We start from the raw sequence: 15,824 nt of genomic DNA, 5'->3' as shown, positions 1-15,824 counted from the left end.
CCCCGGAGCAACACGAGTGGGTTGACAGTAGTTACCCCAATGATGCCTTCATTAAGGTAACGACACAGAATGCCGCCATCGGCTCGGTTTTCACCGGCAACTATTGTCCCCGACTCACAGCTGGAACTAGATGACGGATCCCGAGATCCGAACACCCAACCTCAGACTGACCACCTCCGATGAAAGAGATGACAACCATCGTTGGTTGCACCGGCCAGACCAGATCTGACCGGTGGTGCCACCACCGAGACCACCAGGCCCTCCATGCCACCGCCCCTGATCCGAATGCAGATTGCGCACCACCGCTGCCAAGTCAGCCACCACTTCCGACTGCAGCCGCTGCTGCCGCCCGAAAGGGCCTGCTGCTGCGCCCGCCGCCCTATAGCCGCCTCCTGAGGGAGGGTCGGCCATTGCCGCCGCCTGCTCCAGCCATCTCCGGGGCGTCGCAAAAACTGGATCGCCCGCGTGACCTCAAGCCTAGTAGCGTTGCACCACCCCTGAGACGCAGGAGAGAGGAAATCCTCCGCCACCCCCGACGGCTAGGTTTGTTGGGTATTGCCCGAGTTGCCTAACGGGGGCGACGTGGGGGCATATCAATATAAGAAATTCATGCCTAATGAACACACGGAAGGTCATTAAATTGGGGGAGAATTTCACTTCCCTGGCCTCTGCACCAACTAGGGATGCATACAACCCTTGAAGTATGAGTATTTGGATTTTTAATCTTGGACAATGGCGTCGCCCCAGTAGCCCACCACCCGACACTGACCATGCATTGACAGACTTGTGCCGCTCTACCCATGTGTTTGCTCCCTTAGGCCTATGCCGCCACCGCAGTCCGCTAGATTCGGCCATAGCCCGTGTACCCCTCCGCCACTGTCGTCAGCATCCATTGCGGAGGCCGTGCACGACAACTAGTCGGTCAAATGCCAAAACGAAATTACTTGGCGTTGTGTTTTTTTTCTTTGACTCAAACACAGTGGATTCTGATGAGGTGTACTTCTAGGTTGAATTCATGGATTTTCCTTCATTAGATGAGGAAGATGGGTATCAAACGGAGGCGATGATGGCGATTCTTGAAGAAATAAAGCGTGTAGAGGAGCATGTTCTCAACTTCATGTTGGGATATTAAGTGTTGAATCAGCGCTAGTCATATGGGCATGTTGATCTGTATCAAGACGACTTTTCCCCTGATGCGCTATTCTAACACGTCTGGAGACCAAGATTGCATGCACTTAAAATGGAAGAACTGCCCATATACTCAACAAAGGAAATACTAGGGCCATCATAAAATTCCCACCGTCATTATTGAAGCATTTGCATCAAAAGATTTTGGGATTTGACACTCTTTGTATGGCATGCCAGGGTCTCACAAGTCACAGTGACATCAACGTGTTGCAGCGCTCTCCATTGCTTGCAAGGTTTTGTGCAGGCTAAGATCCTACATGTGGGGAGTGGGGGAGGTTAAAGGAAAGAAGGCCTAGCTTGCTTCCTTCCAAAAACTATGGGAGGCATGGGTTTTAGAGACATGAGAACTTATAATCAGGCTCTTCTAGCCAAACAAGCGTGCACATTCCTGAATCTGGATAGTCTTGTGGCACGACTACTGATGGAGAAGTAGTACCTCAATAATAACTTGGGTGATACCGTTTTTACAGGGAATGTGTCAGTTGTATGGCACTAGTGCCAGCTGGGGCACTAGGCCTTGGCCTTCATGTACATCCGATTGCGCCAGGAAATGGCGACTACAATGCTAGGCCACGAGTCCATCTGCTCCTAGGGATCTCCTACTGCAAATACTAAAAACTTCTTATTTTGAGACATAACTTTTGCTCGCCTATGAAGATCGACATGGTGGACTGGCCAAATAATTGTGTTAGTTAGAGGTTTTGTGGTTTTTTGAAGCATCTATGGACCGGTTCATGAAACCTTCTATCAAATTTGTCAGTTTTGAAAAGATTCCACGATGTTTTTCCCTTTTCCATATTTCTTTATCAGTTTTTCTTTTGACTTTAAAAAAATACATGTCTACTTTTTTTTACTACACATTGAACTGTTTTAGTATACACGATGATCTGTTTTTTTGATACACATTGAATTTTTTAAATACATGATGAACATTTATTCGAAATGCCAAATACATGTTGAACATTTTTCTATACAAAAACCAGTGCCGGCCTGGATACGTGTCCACACTAACGACTATGCATGTATAAGCTAAAGCTAGCTATGGAACATTTATAGTTGACTTCTCCTGCTCTCCAATGAATATGCACCTGCTATACGTTCCATGCGTGGTATCAACCTAAGTAGCAACTACAGGATGCATGTGCATGGCATGAAAGTCGTCACACAACATATCTTCAGCGCATATCTTCAACTAGAGCTTGTTTGAAAATACGCATGCCCATCAAGTATTGAAAGTCGCCGGGCGTATATCTCGCTCTAAACATTTTATTGGTTAGCGCACAGAGATTGAGGGCATCAATAAGGGTAAGGGTACACGTACGTAGATGGATTTTATTTTAGTTTAAGTTAAACTGTAGAATGAAACTTGATGCATGTATGAACGATAGATCATGGGATCAACACACTTGCATGCATGTATGTGCAACCGGGCCATCTACAAACACACAAACCCAAAACACCTACAAACCCTTGCTATCAATTGTAAGCCTTGCTTCCTCTCGACCAAAGCTTTCGCCATGGTCCCATCGACCAAGCTCTTCCTCCTGCACCTCGGTCTGAACCGGATGGTCGCCGCGGCGCACAGCGGTTGCGGACCCCACTGCCCGACCCCGCCGCCACCGTCGACGACCAACGGCTCGTGCCCGATCGACACGCTGAAGCTGGGCGTGTGTGCCAACGTGCTGAACCTGCTAAAGCTCGGGCTCGGCATGCCGCCCAGCGAGCCCTGATGCCCTCTGCTGGCTGACCTAGACGCCATGGTGTGCCTCTGCACCACCATCAGCGCCAAGGTCCTCGGTGTCATCAACCTCAACGTCCATGTCGATGATGTATACACATGACATGCATGCACCTTCCTAAGTATATACTACTCCTTCAGTTTGTGTTTCAGTTCATCTATATGGCTCATGCATGTCTAAGTTCGGTGTCATGCATTCGCGTTATGCATGCATGCAGTGATCACTTCGAAAGTGTGTCATGTTGTGGTGTCCAAATAAATGACCCACGTAATCGGCGGTTTGTATCATCATGTGAAATACTGAACGGGCTATATGCCCCTAGCTTGTATCATCTGAAATATGTTTTTTTAGAACGAAGGCTCGCGATGAGCCCGGTTTTGAATTAACAAAGCTATCAACCGGCCAGGAATTACAACACAACAACAAGCACATCGGCCGAACGATACAAGGGAGCACCCTAGGAGGCTTACAAGTCAACGCAGAATACTAGCTCAAAACATAAAGAAGAGGAAGCCCAAGCTAGTACACGCCGCCGACGGCAGCAAACAAGAACCAAGAGTTGCGAGCAGCATGAGCACAACCAGGATCTGCAAAAACAGAGTGGAGTTGTGGACATGACTGAGTCCAAGGATGGAGCAATCCAAGCTTCTTCCTTCGCTCTCACCGTAGAGGGACCCTACCCTCTCGCCTTGGATCGAAAGGCGCTGCCGACGAACATGAGAGACCCTCACCCTAGAGCAGGAGAGATGCCGACCTCGAGTCCTGGAACAGGCACAAAGCACAACCGCCTAGGACATGAGCACACCTCACCTGACACACCGATGCAACCCAGGACACCTGAAAAACAGCGGGAAAGCCACCGGGAGGAGCCACTGAAGAACGAGCAGCAAGGACATCAGGAGAGGCTGCAGAACGACGAGGAGCAAGAGTTGTCGGCCGCTGAAGAGAAACATCGGGCGTCCTCGGCCAGGGACGAGCTGCTACTGCCGGGAAGAGGAACCCTATCCCCTACCGCCGGATCGCAGACGTGGTACCGCCGGAGCTGAGCCAAACACGCCACCGCCGAGGAGCACCACACTTGAGGGGAGCGGGGACAGATTTCCCTGTGAGCCAGACCAACCACAGCCACCTGATACCCAGATCCGCCCAAAACTCCACCTTTGCCGTCCCTCACCCGAACGCACGCTCCCCAGGCGGCGCCTCCAAGGAGGACACGACGCGCAGCGCGCCGTCACCGCCCAATCCAAGAAGGATTTTGGGCTTTCACCCGGGAGGGGAACGGGGGTGGATGGGGTTGGGACCTCAGCTGCACCTCCAAGGAGGAAGGGCGGCACCCAAGGGCGTCGCTGCTGCCGGGCCGGACCAGCCGACCAATGGTTTCCCACGATCCAAAACCACACCACCGGGCACCCATCCACACCGTTCCGGTGACCGAAGCTGCTGGAACCGGCGGGGATGAGGGAGCTGAAGGGAAGGGGAGTCGAACCTCATATCTGGCGAGGAGGGGGATCCCACACCGCAGCCACCGCCCGCCATCGTTCCACCACCCGCGTGGTCGGGAATGCCGGCCAGGACCACCCACAGACGCTGCCAGCCGGGAGGGCGCTGCCACCGCGCCAAGGGCCGCCCCCCAGATCCGGAGTCCTCCGCCGGCAACGGAGCGAGCAGGGCCTCGTCGCCACCGTCACCGGCGACCGCGCAGGCTTGCCGGCGGCCACCTCGGGTGGCCACGAGGGGGAAGAAGGTGAGGGGTGGCGGCGCTGGGCGGAAACCCTAGTCGCCTCCCGAGTCGCCCGAGCGGACGACGCAGGGGCTGCAGGGTAGAAGCGTGCGTCGTTGAAGTAGTGTTAACTCGATCTGTGTGTTATACATATTCTGCTGCGTCATAATCCACTCCTAAAACATATACTCCCTTTGTTCCATAATATAAAACCAGCATTCTTATGTTTAAAATCAAAGAGGCATATAACTTTTTGACAAGTCAAACCTCACAAACTAGGAAACATATTTACATCTGGAATGCCAAACATATATCATTAGATTCTTCATAAGATTTAGTTTCATATTTTATATATTTGGTATGGTAGATATAAATAGTTTCCTCTATAAACTTGCTCAAAGTTTGCAATCTTTGAGTTTTAGAAAATCTATACACACTATATTATGAAAGGGATGGAGTACATGCACCTAGATCAAAGTCAACTCTAAGATTTATATGGATCATAGGAAGAGAAAAACAAATAACTCGGATCAAGGGTGAATTAATTTAGTATTGGCAATAGCTTTATCGCCAATGACGTGCGGATATATGACAATGGAGCTGTAATACGACATCATGGAGCTGCGATCTTTCTATCGGCCGGGCAGTTCATCTTATATATCCTTACATGCAGTTACGGACCCAGAACTTCTCGAAGAATAGTAAATGTTTAGAGTTTCATTATTTTGCATCAAAGTCATTGCAAAAGAAGTGCAATCTGCTTATGTCTTGGTGCTATCTTAGGCAGGAGAGTGTTCTATTGTATCACATAGCGCGTTTTCCTTCTTGTGTATGGGTCAAACTGGTTTGTGCAATTCAAATTGCTAGATGAAGTGGGCCGAAAGTGAGCCTGAGTTGAGCTGACCACTTGGCCGGTTTTAGATGATGCGTTGGATTGCAATTTTATATTGGCCTCCACGACTTAGGCTGGGCATTCATTAATTATCTACAAAATAATATTGGTATACTTGCATGAATGCATGTAAAAAAATCATCATGGAAAATCCTACTCTAAAATCATTGTTATTTTTGTAATATATATAATTGTTGTGGCTACAAGGCATGAAGAAGTGATAAAATCCCAGTCTAATGTTGGAAGAAGATCGGAATGCATCCAAGGGGAGAAAACAAAGAGAATGTAAGTCTTGCAGATTTCCCCCGAGTAAAGTAAAAAGTCCTTTATTATCCTGGTTGTCTTGCGCAACCCCTTTCCCTGCTCAAACATGTTCGTTTAAAATTAGGTTGTTCTTTAGTTTCTACGACTTCATGTGAAGGATAGCGGATGTACTGCCCGAAGGGCGCAATATGTGTCTGATGTTGGGGTGCCATTTTTTGTGTTTTCCTTTGTCTTATTTTGTCCTTTTAAATATTTCTCTTTTTTTAAGTTTTACTTTCTTCACATTTAATTTGCATTTATGTTTACTTTGTTCATTTTCTGTGTTTTTTTGGAAAAACATGAATATATATTAATCGGCCACGTGCTCAGCTCAACTAAGGCTCACTTTCAAACTAACATTAACATCTGTTTCTGAAACATATTCAATAAAAAACATACTTTCCACAAATAAAATATTAGTAGATATGCTGCACTATTAAGCATTAAGTATCTGTCAAGGCTTCCCCAGGAAAAAAAATAGATCTGCCAAGGCGCAATGCCCACTATCCTTCTTCCTTCACATATAACGTTTAATAGGATGACTCATTCAGCCTTGCATACACTAGAAATTCATGAGCTACATATTCATCCTTGCATAAACTAGTAATTAATCAGTTTGCTACAGACTAAACGCAGTGTGGATCTTTGCATACAACAAATAGTACACTCAGTTATTTTACCTAGACTAGAAGCTCAACAACGTAATACAGCATTTCCGTGGATAGAGAGCATATGATTTCACTTTTAGTAAATCTCAAGTTTTCTAATACTTTAAGGTATTGATTACCTAAAATGGCATACTATTACCTAACATAAAAGCTTAGTACTGAGAGTGCGCGATTTTCCAGAAACTACGATAAGTGTAGGTGTTGATCCGAAGATTGAAAGACAAGTGAAATATAAATATATTATAGATAATTGAAAAATAGAAAATTAGTAATTTCTTCATGCGCACTTGTTCACACAGCGGCCTAGCTCTATCACATGAATATTGTAAGCTAGTTTTTTTTTTGCGGCGATATTGTAAACTAGCTACTACAGCAGTGTAATTCCCTTGTCAATATTGAAATTATTTGCCAGCACAACCACTACCCAAAGGGGACAATTAACTAATAATTAGACAGCTAGTTGTAGCGTATGTGTCCATGCCAACGAGCCAGTATATAATAAACCAAAGTACGAAACGTATACTAGACATCTCTGCGCTGGTAGTAGCTTGCATGTGCATGCATGGCCACATGTAATCTCCTATATTTTCCTCCCGTGACCCTGAAGATCAGGTTATGTGCCAGCTCGTAGCGCTGCCATGCATATATATTCCTTTGTCCTATCCTATGTATGCCCTCAAGATTACAGCTAAATTTGCAAACCCATCAAACATATCTCATGGCGCAGGTCTAAGGGTTTTGCTCGTTAGCAAACAAGTTAAGCTCCAATAATGGCACACTAGTGGTGGTATATATTTTTCGCAAATTACGGCAAGAGTCAAACTCGATATATCATGACGTGCTTGCACTTGTTGCACAAATGCACACTACATCCCGGCCTATAAATACCACCCCAAGCAACCAAAGAAAAGCATCACAAGCTAGCAAGCCCACCTAGCTCAGCCACAACCCAGTACACTCTTGCTGGCTACTTGTTTCATCAGCATAGCAATGGCGCCCTCCAAGGTCGCCCTCTTCCTCGCCCTGAACCTGGTCCTCATGGCAGCCGCGCATGGCTGCGGGTCGTACTGCGGCAACACACCGGCCATCCCAGTGCCAACCCCGCCGATGGCCATGCCCCCGCCCGTCATCCCAGTCCCAACCCCGCCGACGACCGGAGGCGGCAGCGGCCCCTGCTCGATCAACACGCTGAAGCTGAAGGCGTGCGCCAACGTACTGAACCTGCTAAAGCTCAACCTCGGCGTGCCGGCAAGCGAGGACTGCTGCCCCCTGCTGAGCGGGCTTGCCGACCTCGAAGCCGCCGTCTGTCTCTGCACCGCCATCAACGCCAACGTCCTCGGCATCAAGCTCAACGTCCCTGTCGACCTCGTGCTCCTCCTCAACCAGTGCGGCAAGACTTGCCCCGCCGACTTCACCTGCCCCAGCTGATCCACCCATCATCCATCGATCGATGCATCACAAACCATGCATCGTCGTGGTCACACTCGTCACTGGTTTGCATGTCATACGCATGCAGTTACATATTTTGTTTCCTCTTCCAGTTGGTCGTCATCACACTCGTCATTTATAAGATACTCTCGTTGATCACTGCATTTCGATATGATATCATCTAAATGCATGGTTTGCATATTTGTAAAATGATATACATACTTGTACACGTACGTGGAATAAAATGATTCAACTTGTGTTGACTGAACCCGTGATATATTGCCAGCTTGTATGCACATATTATTGCATGAATTATGATCAGATCCACGTCTTCTATCTGATCATGGCCTCTATTCTTTGCTTTTGCGAGGTCCAACCGCAGCAACTCGCTTGGCATGGTTTTCTTTTTGTTAAGCTTAAGCAGAACCACAAAGAACCATGCATCTGCGAAACGGAACAATACTTTGGATAACGTAATCATGGGATCGATAAACTGAACTATAAATCTTTTGCGGGGTAAAGCGAGTAAAATTTATTTGAACCAGGTCTCTGTGATGTTGCAACACTTTGACCTAAATTTTGTCATTGTGATAATTTGAATCAAATTTTAACTTCACAATTTCACGCTAAACTAGAATAGGCTGACCAGATCGCTTTTGACAGTTGGGTCTTGTGCAATAGGTCAAGCTAAAACCGTTCATAGTGTCCATAAAGTAAAATTTGGCCCCGCAAACATCACAATACCTGTTTTAACTCCAAATGTGTTCTATAACACACATGAATGTAGTGTTCTATTGAAAGTCATTTAGCATCGTCTAGCTAGATAAATACCTGAAGGAAGAAGCAATTAACTGGTTGGAGTACCCATACATCTAAATTTATGAATAACTACCAATCATATGATCCAAATATATCGGTACATACGAATGCGTGTATTAAAAATATGCTTATTTATTTATTTATCTTGAGCATCATATATTTTTATTAGCATGTAATTTTTGGATCCTTTCGATGGGGATTACTAAGTTTGAAAGAAGGAAATTATGTAGAAAAATATCTCACGTAGCCCTTTTGGACGAAGTAACTATTATCCATGTAATAATTTCGAAGGACAATGTCTATCCTTTAAATTCATACGAAACTTATGTCAAGTACCAGACGAGATACCTTTTTGCCAAATCATATGCTCACATCGTTTGGAAGTAGATATCTTTTAGGAATGTGTATGGCCTTCAACGGACAATCTCAATAGTTGTTTTTCATATGAATATGTTAATCAAGGTTTACAGATCGCGATATTAAAAAAATTACAAAAAATCTCATGATAGCATTTTCATTATACAACATTAACATTTCCCATGCATATTGTGTTTTAAAGTTGTTCATTTTTTAATTATAGAACTCTTATGTATTTATAAGTTTTACTGGTTTGTAATTATAGAAATAAAAATATTGGAGAAAAATAACTACAATATATACTGACTCCAGCCCCTTAATTGGGGTCCTCTCTTACACAATATCCTCGGTACATAAGAGATACATGACAAAAATAGAGGAAATTTTTACGGTACAAATTACTACAGAATTTATTGTGTAGTACTCCCTCTGTTCCAAAATAGATGACCCAACTTTGTAGTAACTTTGTACTAAAGTAAGTACAAAGTTGAGTCATCTATTTTGAAACGGAGGGAGTAGTATTAAATTGATCTGTTTTTTTTTTTGAAAAGGAGGTTAAAGTTCCCGGACTCTGCATCAATCGATGCATGCATCCCTCTTTATTAATTATTCAACCAGGCCTGACAAAAACTTACATCAAGCCACCCGGCGCCACCACTCACACCTACAAACTCGACAATGTGGGGTGCTCTGACTCCCCATATCTAAAATCAGTGTCATCATTGATCCATCCACATAACGTATCAGAACCTACATCCGGTGCAGCAATTCTAAAGCGTACATGACACATACGGTTTAGAAGGCGCCATCATCATCGTCCCGTTGACCCATCTTCGAGAAAGAGATCCACATCATGCTTGCCAGTCCGGCCACCCGTCAACGCCACCACGGCGCCCAACGGCACCACCTCCCTGTGCGTGAAACGCCAAGCGCATCGCGGTCGCCACCGGTACACCTCAGCACCATGCTGCCAAGTACCACCAGCCGACACAGCTTGAAGTCTCTGTAAGATCTATCGTGCGTAGCACTTACCGAACAGGCATGACAAAGCATAGCACCTATCGACCAGGCTTGGCATGACATCTCCACCAAGGCTTCGTGCAAGACGAAGCCACTCCTCTGCATGCCTCTGTCTTCCAGTGCTGCTCCACAAACGATGCTCCATCAAGAGAAACCACACCACAGTGCCGCCATCGTCCAATCTGAAAGACCAGATCCAAGGGTTTCCCCCGGAGCAACACGAGTGGGTTGACAGTAGTTACCCCAATGATGCCTTCATTAAGGTAACGACACAGAATGCCGCCATCGGCTCGGTTTTCACCGGCAACTATTCTCCCCGACTCGCAGCTGGAACTAGATGACGGATCCCGAGATCCGAACACCCAGCCTCAGACTGACCACCTCTGATGAAAGAGATGACAACCACCACCGGCTGCACTGGCCAGACCAGATCTGACCGGTGGTGCCGCCACCGAGACCACCAGGCCCTCCATGCCAGCGCCCCTGATCCGAGTGCAGATTGCGCGCCACCGCTGCCAAGCCAGCCACCACTGCCGACTACAGCCACCGTTGCCGCCTGAAAGGGCCTGCCCCTGCGCCCGCCGCCCTATAGCCGCCGTCTGAGGGAGGGTCAGCCATTGCCGCCGCCTGCTCCAGCCATCTCCGGGGCGTCGCAAAAACTGGATCGCCCGCGCCACCTCACGCCTAGGAGCGTTGCACCACCCCTGAGACGCAGGAGAGAGGAAATCCTCCGCCACCCCCGGCGGCTAGGTTTGTTGGGTGTTGCCCGAGTCGCCTAACGGGGGCGACGCGGGGGCAGATCAATATAAGAAATTCATGCCTAATGAACACGTGGAAGGTCATTAAATTGGGGGAGAATTTCACTTCCCTGGCCTCTGCAACAACTAGGGATGCATACAACCCTTGAAGTTTGAGTATTTGGATTTTTAATCTTGCACGATGGTGTCTCCCCAGTAGCCCAGCACCCGACACTAAACATGCCTTGACAGACCTTTGCCGCTATACCCATGTGTTTGCTCTCCTAGGCCTATGCCGCCACCGCAGTCCGCCAGATTCGGCCATAGCCCGTGTACCCCTCCGCCCCTGTCGTCAGCATCCATTGCGGAGGCCGTGCACGACAACTAGTCGGTCAAATGCCAAAACGAAATTACTTGGCATTGTATTTTTTTTTCTTTGACTCAAACACAATGGATTCTGATGAGGTGTACTTCTAGGTTGAATTCAAGGATTTTCCTTTACTAGATGAGGAAGATGGGTATCAAACGGAGGCGATGATGGCGATTCTTGAAGAAATAAAGCGTGCGGAGGAGCATGTTCTCAACTTCATGTTGGGATATTAAGCGCTGAATCGGCGCTAGTCATATGGGCATGTTGATCTGTATGAAGACGACTTTGCCCCTGATGCGCTATTCTAACACGTCTGGAGACCAAGATTGCATGCACTTAAAATGGAAGAACTGCACATATACTCAACAAAGGAAATACTAGGGCCATCATAAAGTTCCCACCGTCATTATTGAAGCATTTGCATCAAAAGATTTTGGGATTTGACACTCTTTGCATGGCATGCCAGGGTCTCACAAGTCACAGTGACATCAACGTGTTGCAGCGCTCTCCATTGCTTGCAAGGTTTTGTGCAGGCTAAGATTCTACATGTGGGGAGTGGGGGAGGTTAAAGGAAAGAAGGCATAGCTTGCTTCCTTCCAAAAACTATGGGAGGCATGGGTTTTAGAGACATGAGAACTTATAATCAGGCTCTTCTAGCCAAGCAAGCGTGCACATTCCAGAATCTGGATAGTCTTGTGGCACGACTACTGATGGAGAAGTAGTACCTCAATGATAACTTGGGTGATACCGTTTTTACAGGGAATGTGTCAGTTGTATGGCACTAGTGCCAGCTGGGGCACTAGGCCTTGGCCTTCATGTACATCCCATTGCGCCAGGAAATGACGACTACAATGCTAGGCCATGAGTCTATCTGCTCCTGGGGCTCTCCTACTGCAAATACTAAAAACTTCTTATTTTGAGACATAACTTGTGCTCGCCTATGAAGATCGACATGGTGGACTGGCCAAATAATTGTGTTAGTTAGAGGTTTTGTGGTTTTTTGAAGCATCTATGGACCGGTTCATGAAACCTTCTATCATTTTTTTCAGTTTTGGGAAGATTCCACGATGTTTTTCCCTTTTCCATATTTCTTTATCAGTTTTTCTTTTGACATCAAAAAAATACATGTCTAATTTTTTTTTTACTACACATTGAACTGTTTCAGTATACATGATGATCTTTTTTTTTGGATACACATTGAATTTTTTAAATACATGATGAACATTTATTCGAAATGCCAAATACATGTTGAACATTTTTCTATACAAAAACCAGTGTCGGCCTGGATACGTGTCCACACCAACGACTATGCATGTATAAGCTAAAGCTAGCTATGGAAAATTTGTAGTTGACTTATCCTGCTCTCCAATGAATATGCATCTTCTATACGTGCCCATGCATGGTATCAAACTAAGTAGCAACTACAGCATGCATGTGCATGGCATGAAAGTCGTTACACAACATATCTTCAACTAGAGTTTGTTTGAAAATACGCATGCCCATCATGTATTGAAAGTCGCCGGGCGTATATCTCGCTCTAAACATTAGAGATTGAGGGCATCAATAAGGGTAAGGGTACACGTAAGTAGATGGATTTTATTTTAGTTTAAGTTAAGCTGTAGAATGAAACTTGATGCATGTATGAACGATAGATCATGGGATCAACACACTTGCATGCATGTATGTGCAACCGGGCCATCTACAAACACACAAACCCAAAACACCTACAAACCCTTGCTATCTATTGTAAGCCTTGCTTCCTCTCGACCAAAGCTTTCGCCATGGCGCCATCGACCAAGCTCTTCCTCCTGCTCCTCGGTCTGAACCTGATGGTCGCCGCTGCGCACAGCGGTTGCGGACCCCACTGCCCGACCCCGCCGCCACCGTCGACGACCAACGGCTCGTGCCCGATCGACACGCTGAAGCTGGGCGTGTGTGACAACGTGCTGAACCTGCTAAAGCTCGGGCTCGGCATGCCGCCCAGCGAGCCCTGATGCCCGCTGCTGGCCGACCTGGACGCCACGGTGTGCCTCTGCACCACCATCAGGGCCAAGGTCCTCGGTGTCATCAACCTCAAGATCCATATCGATGATGTATACACATGACATGCATGCACCTTCCTAAGTATATACTACTCCTTCAGTTTGTGTTTCAGTTCATCTATATGGCTCATGCATGTCTAAGTTCGGTGTCATGCATTCGCGTTATGCATGCATGCAGTGATCACTTTGAAAGTGTGTCATGTTGTGGTGTCCAAATAAATGACCCACATAATCGGCGGTTTGTATCATCATGTGAAATACTGAACCGGCTATATGCCCCTAGCTTGTATCATCTGAAATATGTTTTTTTAGAACGAAGGCTCGCGATGAGCCCGGCTTTGAATTAACAAAGCCATCAACCGGCCAGGAATTACAACACAACAACAAGCACATCGGCCGAACGATACAAGGGAGCACCCTAGGAGGCTTACAACTCAACGAAGAATACTAGCTCAAAACATAAAGAAGAGGAAGCCCAAGCTAGTACATGCCGCCGACCGCAGCAAACAAGAACCAAGAGTTGCGAGCAGCATGAGCACAACGAGGATCTGCAGAAACATAGTGGAGTTATGGACATGACCAAGTCCAAGGATGGAGGAATCCAAGCTTCTTCCTTCGCTCTCACCGTAGAGGGACCCTACCCTCTCGCCTTGGATCGAAAGGCGCCGCCGACGGACATGAGAGACGCTCACCCTAAAGCAGGAGAGATGCCGACCTCGAGTCCTGGAACAGGCACAGAGCACAACCGCCTAGAACATGAGCACACCTCATCTGACACACCGATGCAACCTAGGACACCTAAAAACAGCGGGAAAGCCACCGGGAGGAGCCACTGAAGAACGAGTAGCAAGGACATCAGGAGAGGCTGCAGAACGACGAGGAGCAAGAGTCGTCGGCAGCTGAAGAGAAACACCGGGCGTCCACGGCCAGGGACGAGCTGCTACTACCAGGAAGAGGAACCCTATCCCCTACCGCCGGATCGCAGACGTCGTACCGCCGGAGCTGAGCCAAACACGCCACCGCCAAGGAGCACCACACTTGAGGGGAGCAGGGACATACTTCCCTGCGAGCCAGACCAACCACAGCCACCTGATACCCAGATCCGCCCAAAACTCCACCTTTGCTGCCCCTCACCCGAACGCACGCTCCCCAGGCGGCGCCTCCAAGGAGGACACGACGCGCAGCGTGCCGTCACCGCCCAATCCAAGAAGGATTTTGGGCTTTTACACGGGAGGGGAACGGGGGTGGATGGGGTTGGGACCTCAGCTGCACCTCCAAGGAGGAAGGGCGGCGCCCAAGAACGTCGCAGCCACCGGGCCGGACCAGCCGACCAATGGTTTCCCACGATCCAAAACCACACTACCGGGCACCCATCCACACCGTTCCGGTGACCGAAGCTGCTGGAACCGGCGGGGATGAGGGAGCTGAAGGGAAGGGGAGTCGACCTTAGATCTGGCGAAGAGGGGGATCCCACGCCGCAGCCATCGCCCGCCACCGTCCCACCACCCGCGTGGTCGGGAACGCCGGCCAGGACCACCCACGGACGCTGCTGCCGCGCCAAGGGCCGCCGCCCCAGATCCGGAGTCCTCCGTCAGGAACAGAGCGAGCAGGGCCTCGCCGCCACCGTCACCGGCGACTGCGCAGGCTTGCCGGCGGCCACCTCGGGTGGCGATGAGGGGGACGAAGGTGAGGGGTGGCGACGCTGGGCGGAAACCCTAGTCGCCTCCCGAGTCGCCCGAGCGGACGACGCGGGGGCTGCGGGGTAGAAGCGTGCGTCGTTGGAGTAGTGTTAACTCGATCTGTGTGTTATACATATTCTGATGCGTCATAATCCACTCCTAAAACATATACTCCCTCCGTTCCATAATATAAAACCAGCATTCTTATGTTTAAGATCAAAGAGGCATATAACTTTTTGACAAGTCAAATCTCACAAACTAGGAAACATATTTACATCTGGAATGCCAACATATATCATTAGATTCGTCGTAAGATTTAGTTTCATATTTTATATATTTGGTATGGTATATATAAATAGTTCTCTATAAACTTGCTAAAAGTTTGCAATCTTTGAGTTTTAGAAAATCTATACACACTATATTATGAAAGGGATGGAGTACATGCACCTAGATCAAAGTCAACTCTAAGTTTTATATGGATCATAGGAAGAGAAAAACAAATAACTCGGATCAAGGATGAATTAATTTAGTATTGGCAATAGCTTTATCGCCAACGGCGTGCGGATATATGACAATGGAGCTGTAATACGACATCATGGAGCTGCGATCTTTCTATCGGCCGGGCAGTTCATCTTATATATCCTTACATGCAGTTACGGACCCAGAACTTCTCGAAGAATAGTAAATGTTTAGAGTTTCATTATTTTGCATCAAAGTCATTGCAAAAGAAGTGGAATCTGCTTATGTCTTGGTGCGATCTTAGGCAGGAGAGTGTTCTATTGTATCACATAGCGCCTTTTCCTTCTTGTGTATGGGTCAAACTGGTTTGTGCAATTCAAATTGCTAGATGAAGTGGGCCGAA

At 47.4% G+C, this 15,824-nt stretch overlaps 1 protein-coding gene and 1 pseudogene across 1 annotated transcript; both read left to right on the top strand.

Annotated features, from left to right (window-relative positions):
• Positions 1–7,437: 7,437 nt before the first annotated feature.
• LOC123089660 (cortical cell-delineating protein-like) lies at positions 7,438–8,206 on the top strand. Its single transcript, XM_044511283.1, has one exon. The coding sequence runs from the start codon at positions 7,501–7,503 to the stop codon at positions 7,936–7,938; it is 438 nt and encodes a 145-aa protein (XP_044367218.1). The 5' UTR covers positions 7,438–7,500; the 3' UTR covers positions 7,939–8,206.
• A 4,816-nt stretch (positions 8,207–13,022) lies between these two features.
• LOC123090370 (cortical cell-delineating protein-like) lies at positions 13,023–13,346 on the top strand (annotated as a pseudogene).
• Positions 13,347–15,824: the final 2,478 nt, after the last annotated feature.

The sequence above is a fragment of the Triticum aestivum genome, chromosome 4B (assembly GCF_018294505.1).
Source record: "Triticum aestivum cultivar Chinese Spring chromosome 4B, IWGSC CS RefSeq v2.1, whole genome shotgun sequence".
Taxonomy (NCBI): Eukaryota; Viridiplantae; Streptophyta; class Magnoliopsida; order Poales; family Poaceae; genus Triticum; species Triticum aestivum.
Note: the sequence above shows the minus strand (reverse complement) of the source record. Positions and strands in the feature narration are given on the sequence as shown.

Bases quoted from the DNA above. Each gene is read 5' to 3' on its own strand.
- LOC123089660 (XM_044511283.1), top strand. From the start codon at position 7,501: ATGGCGCCCTCCAAGGTCGCCCTCTTCCTCGCCCTGAACCTGGTCCTC.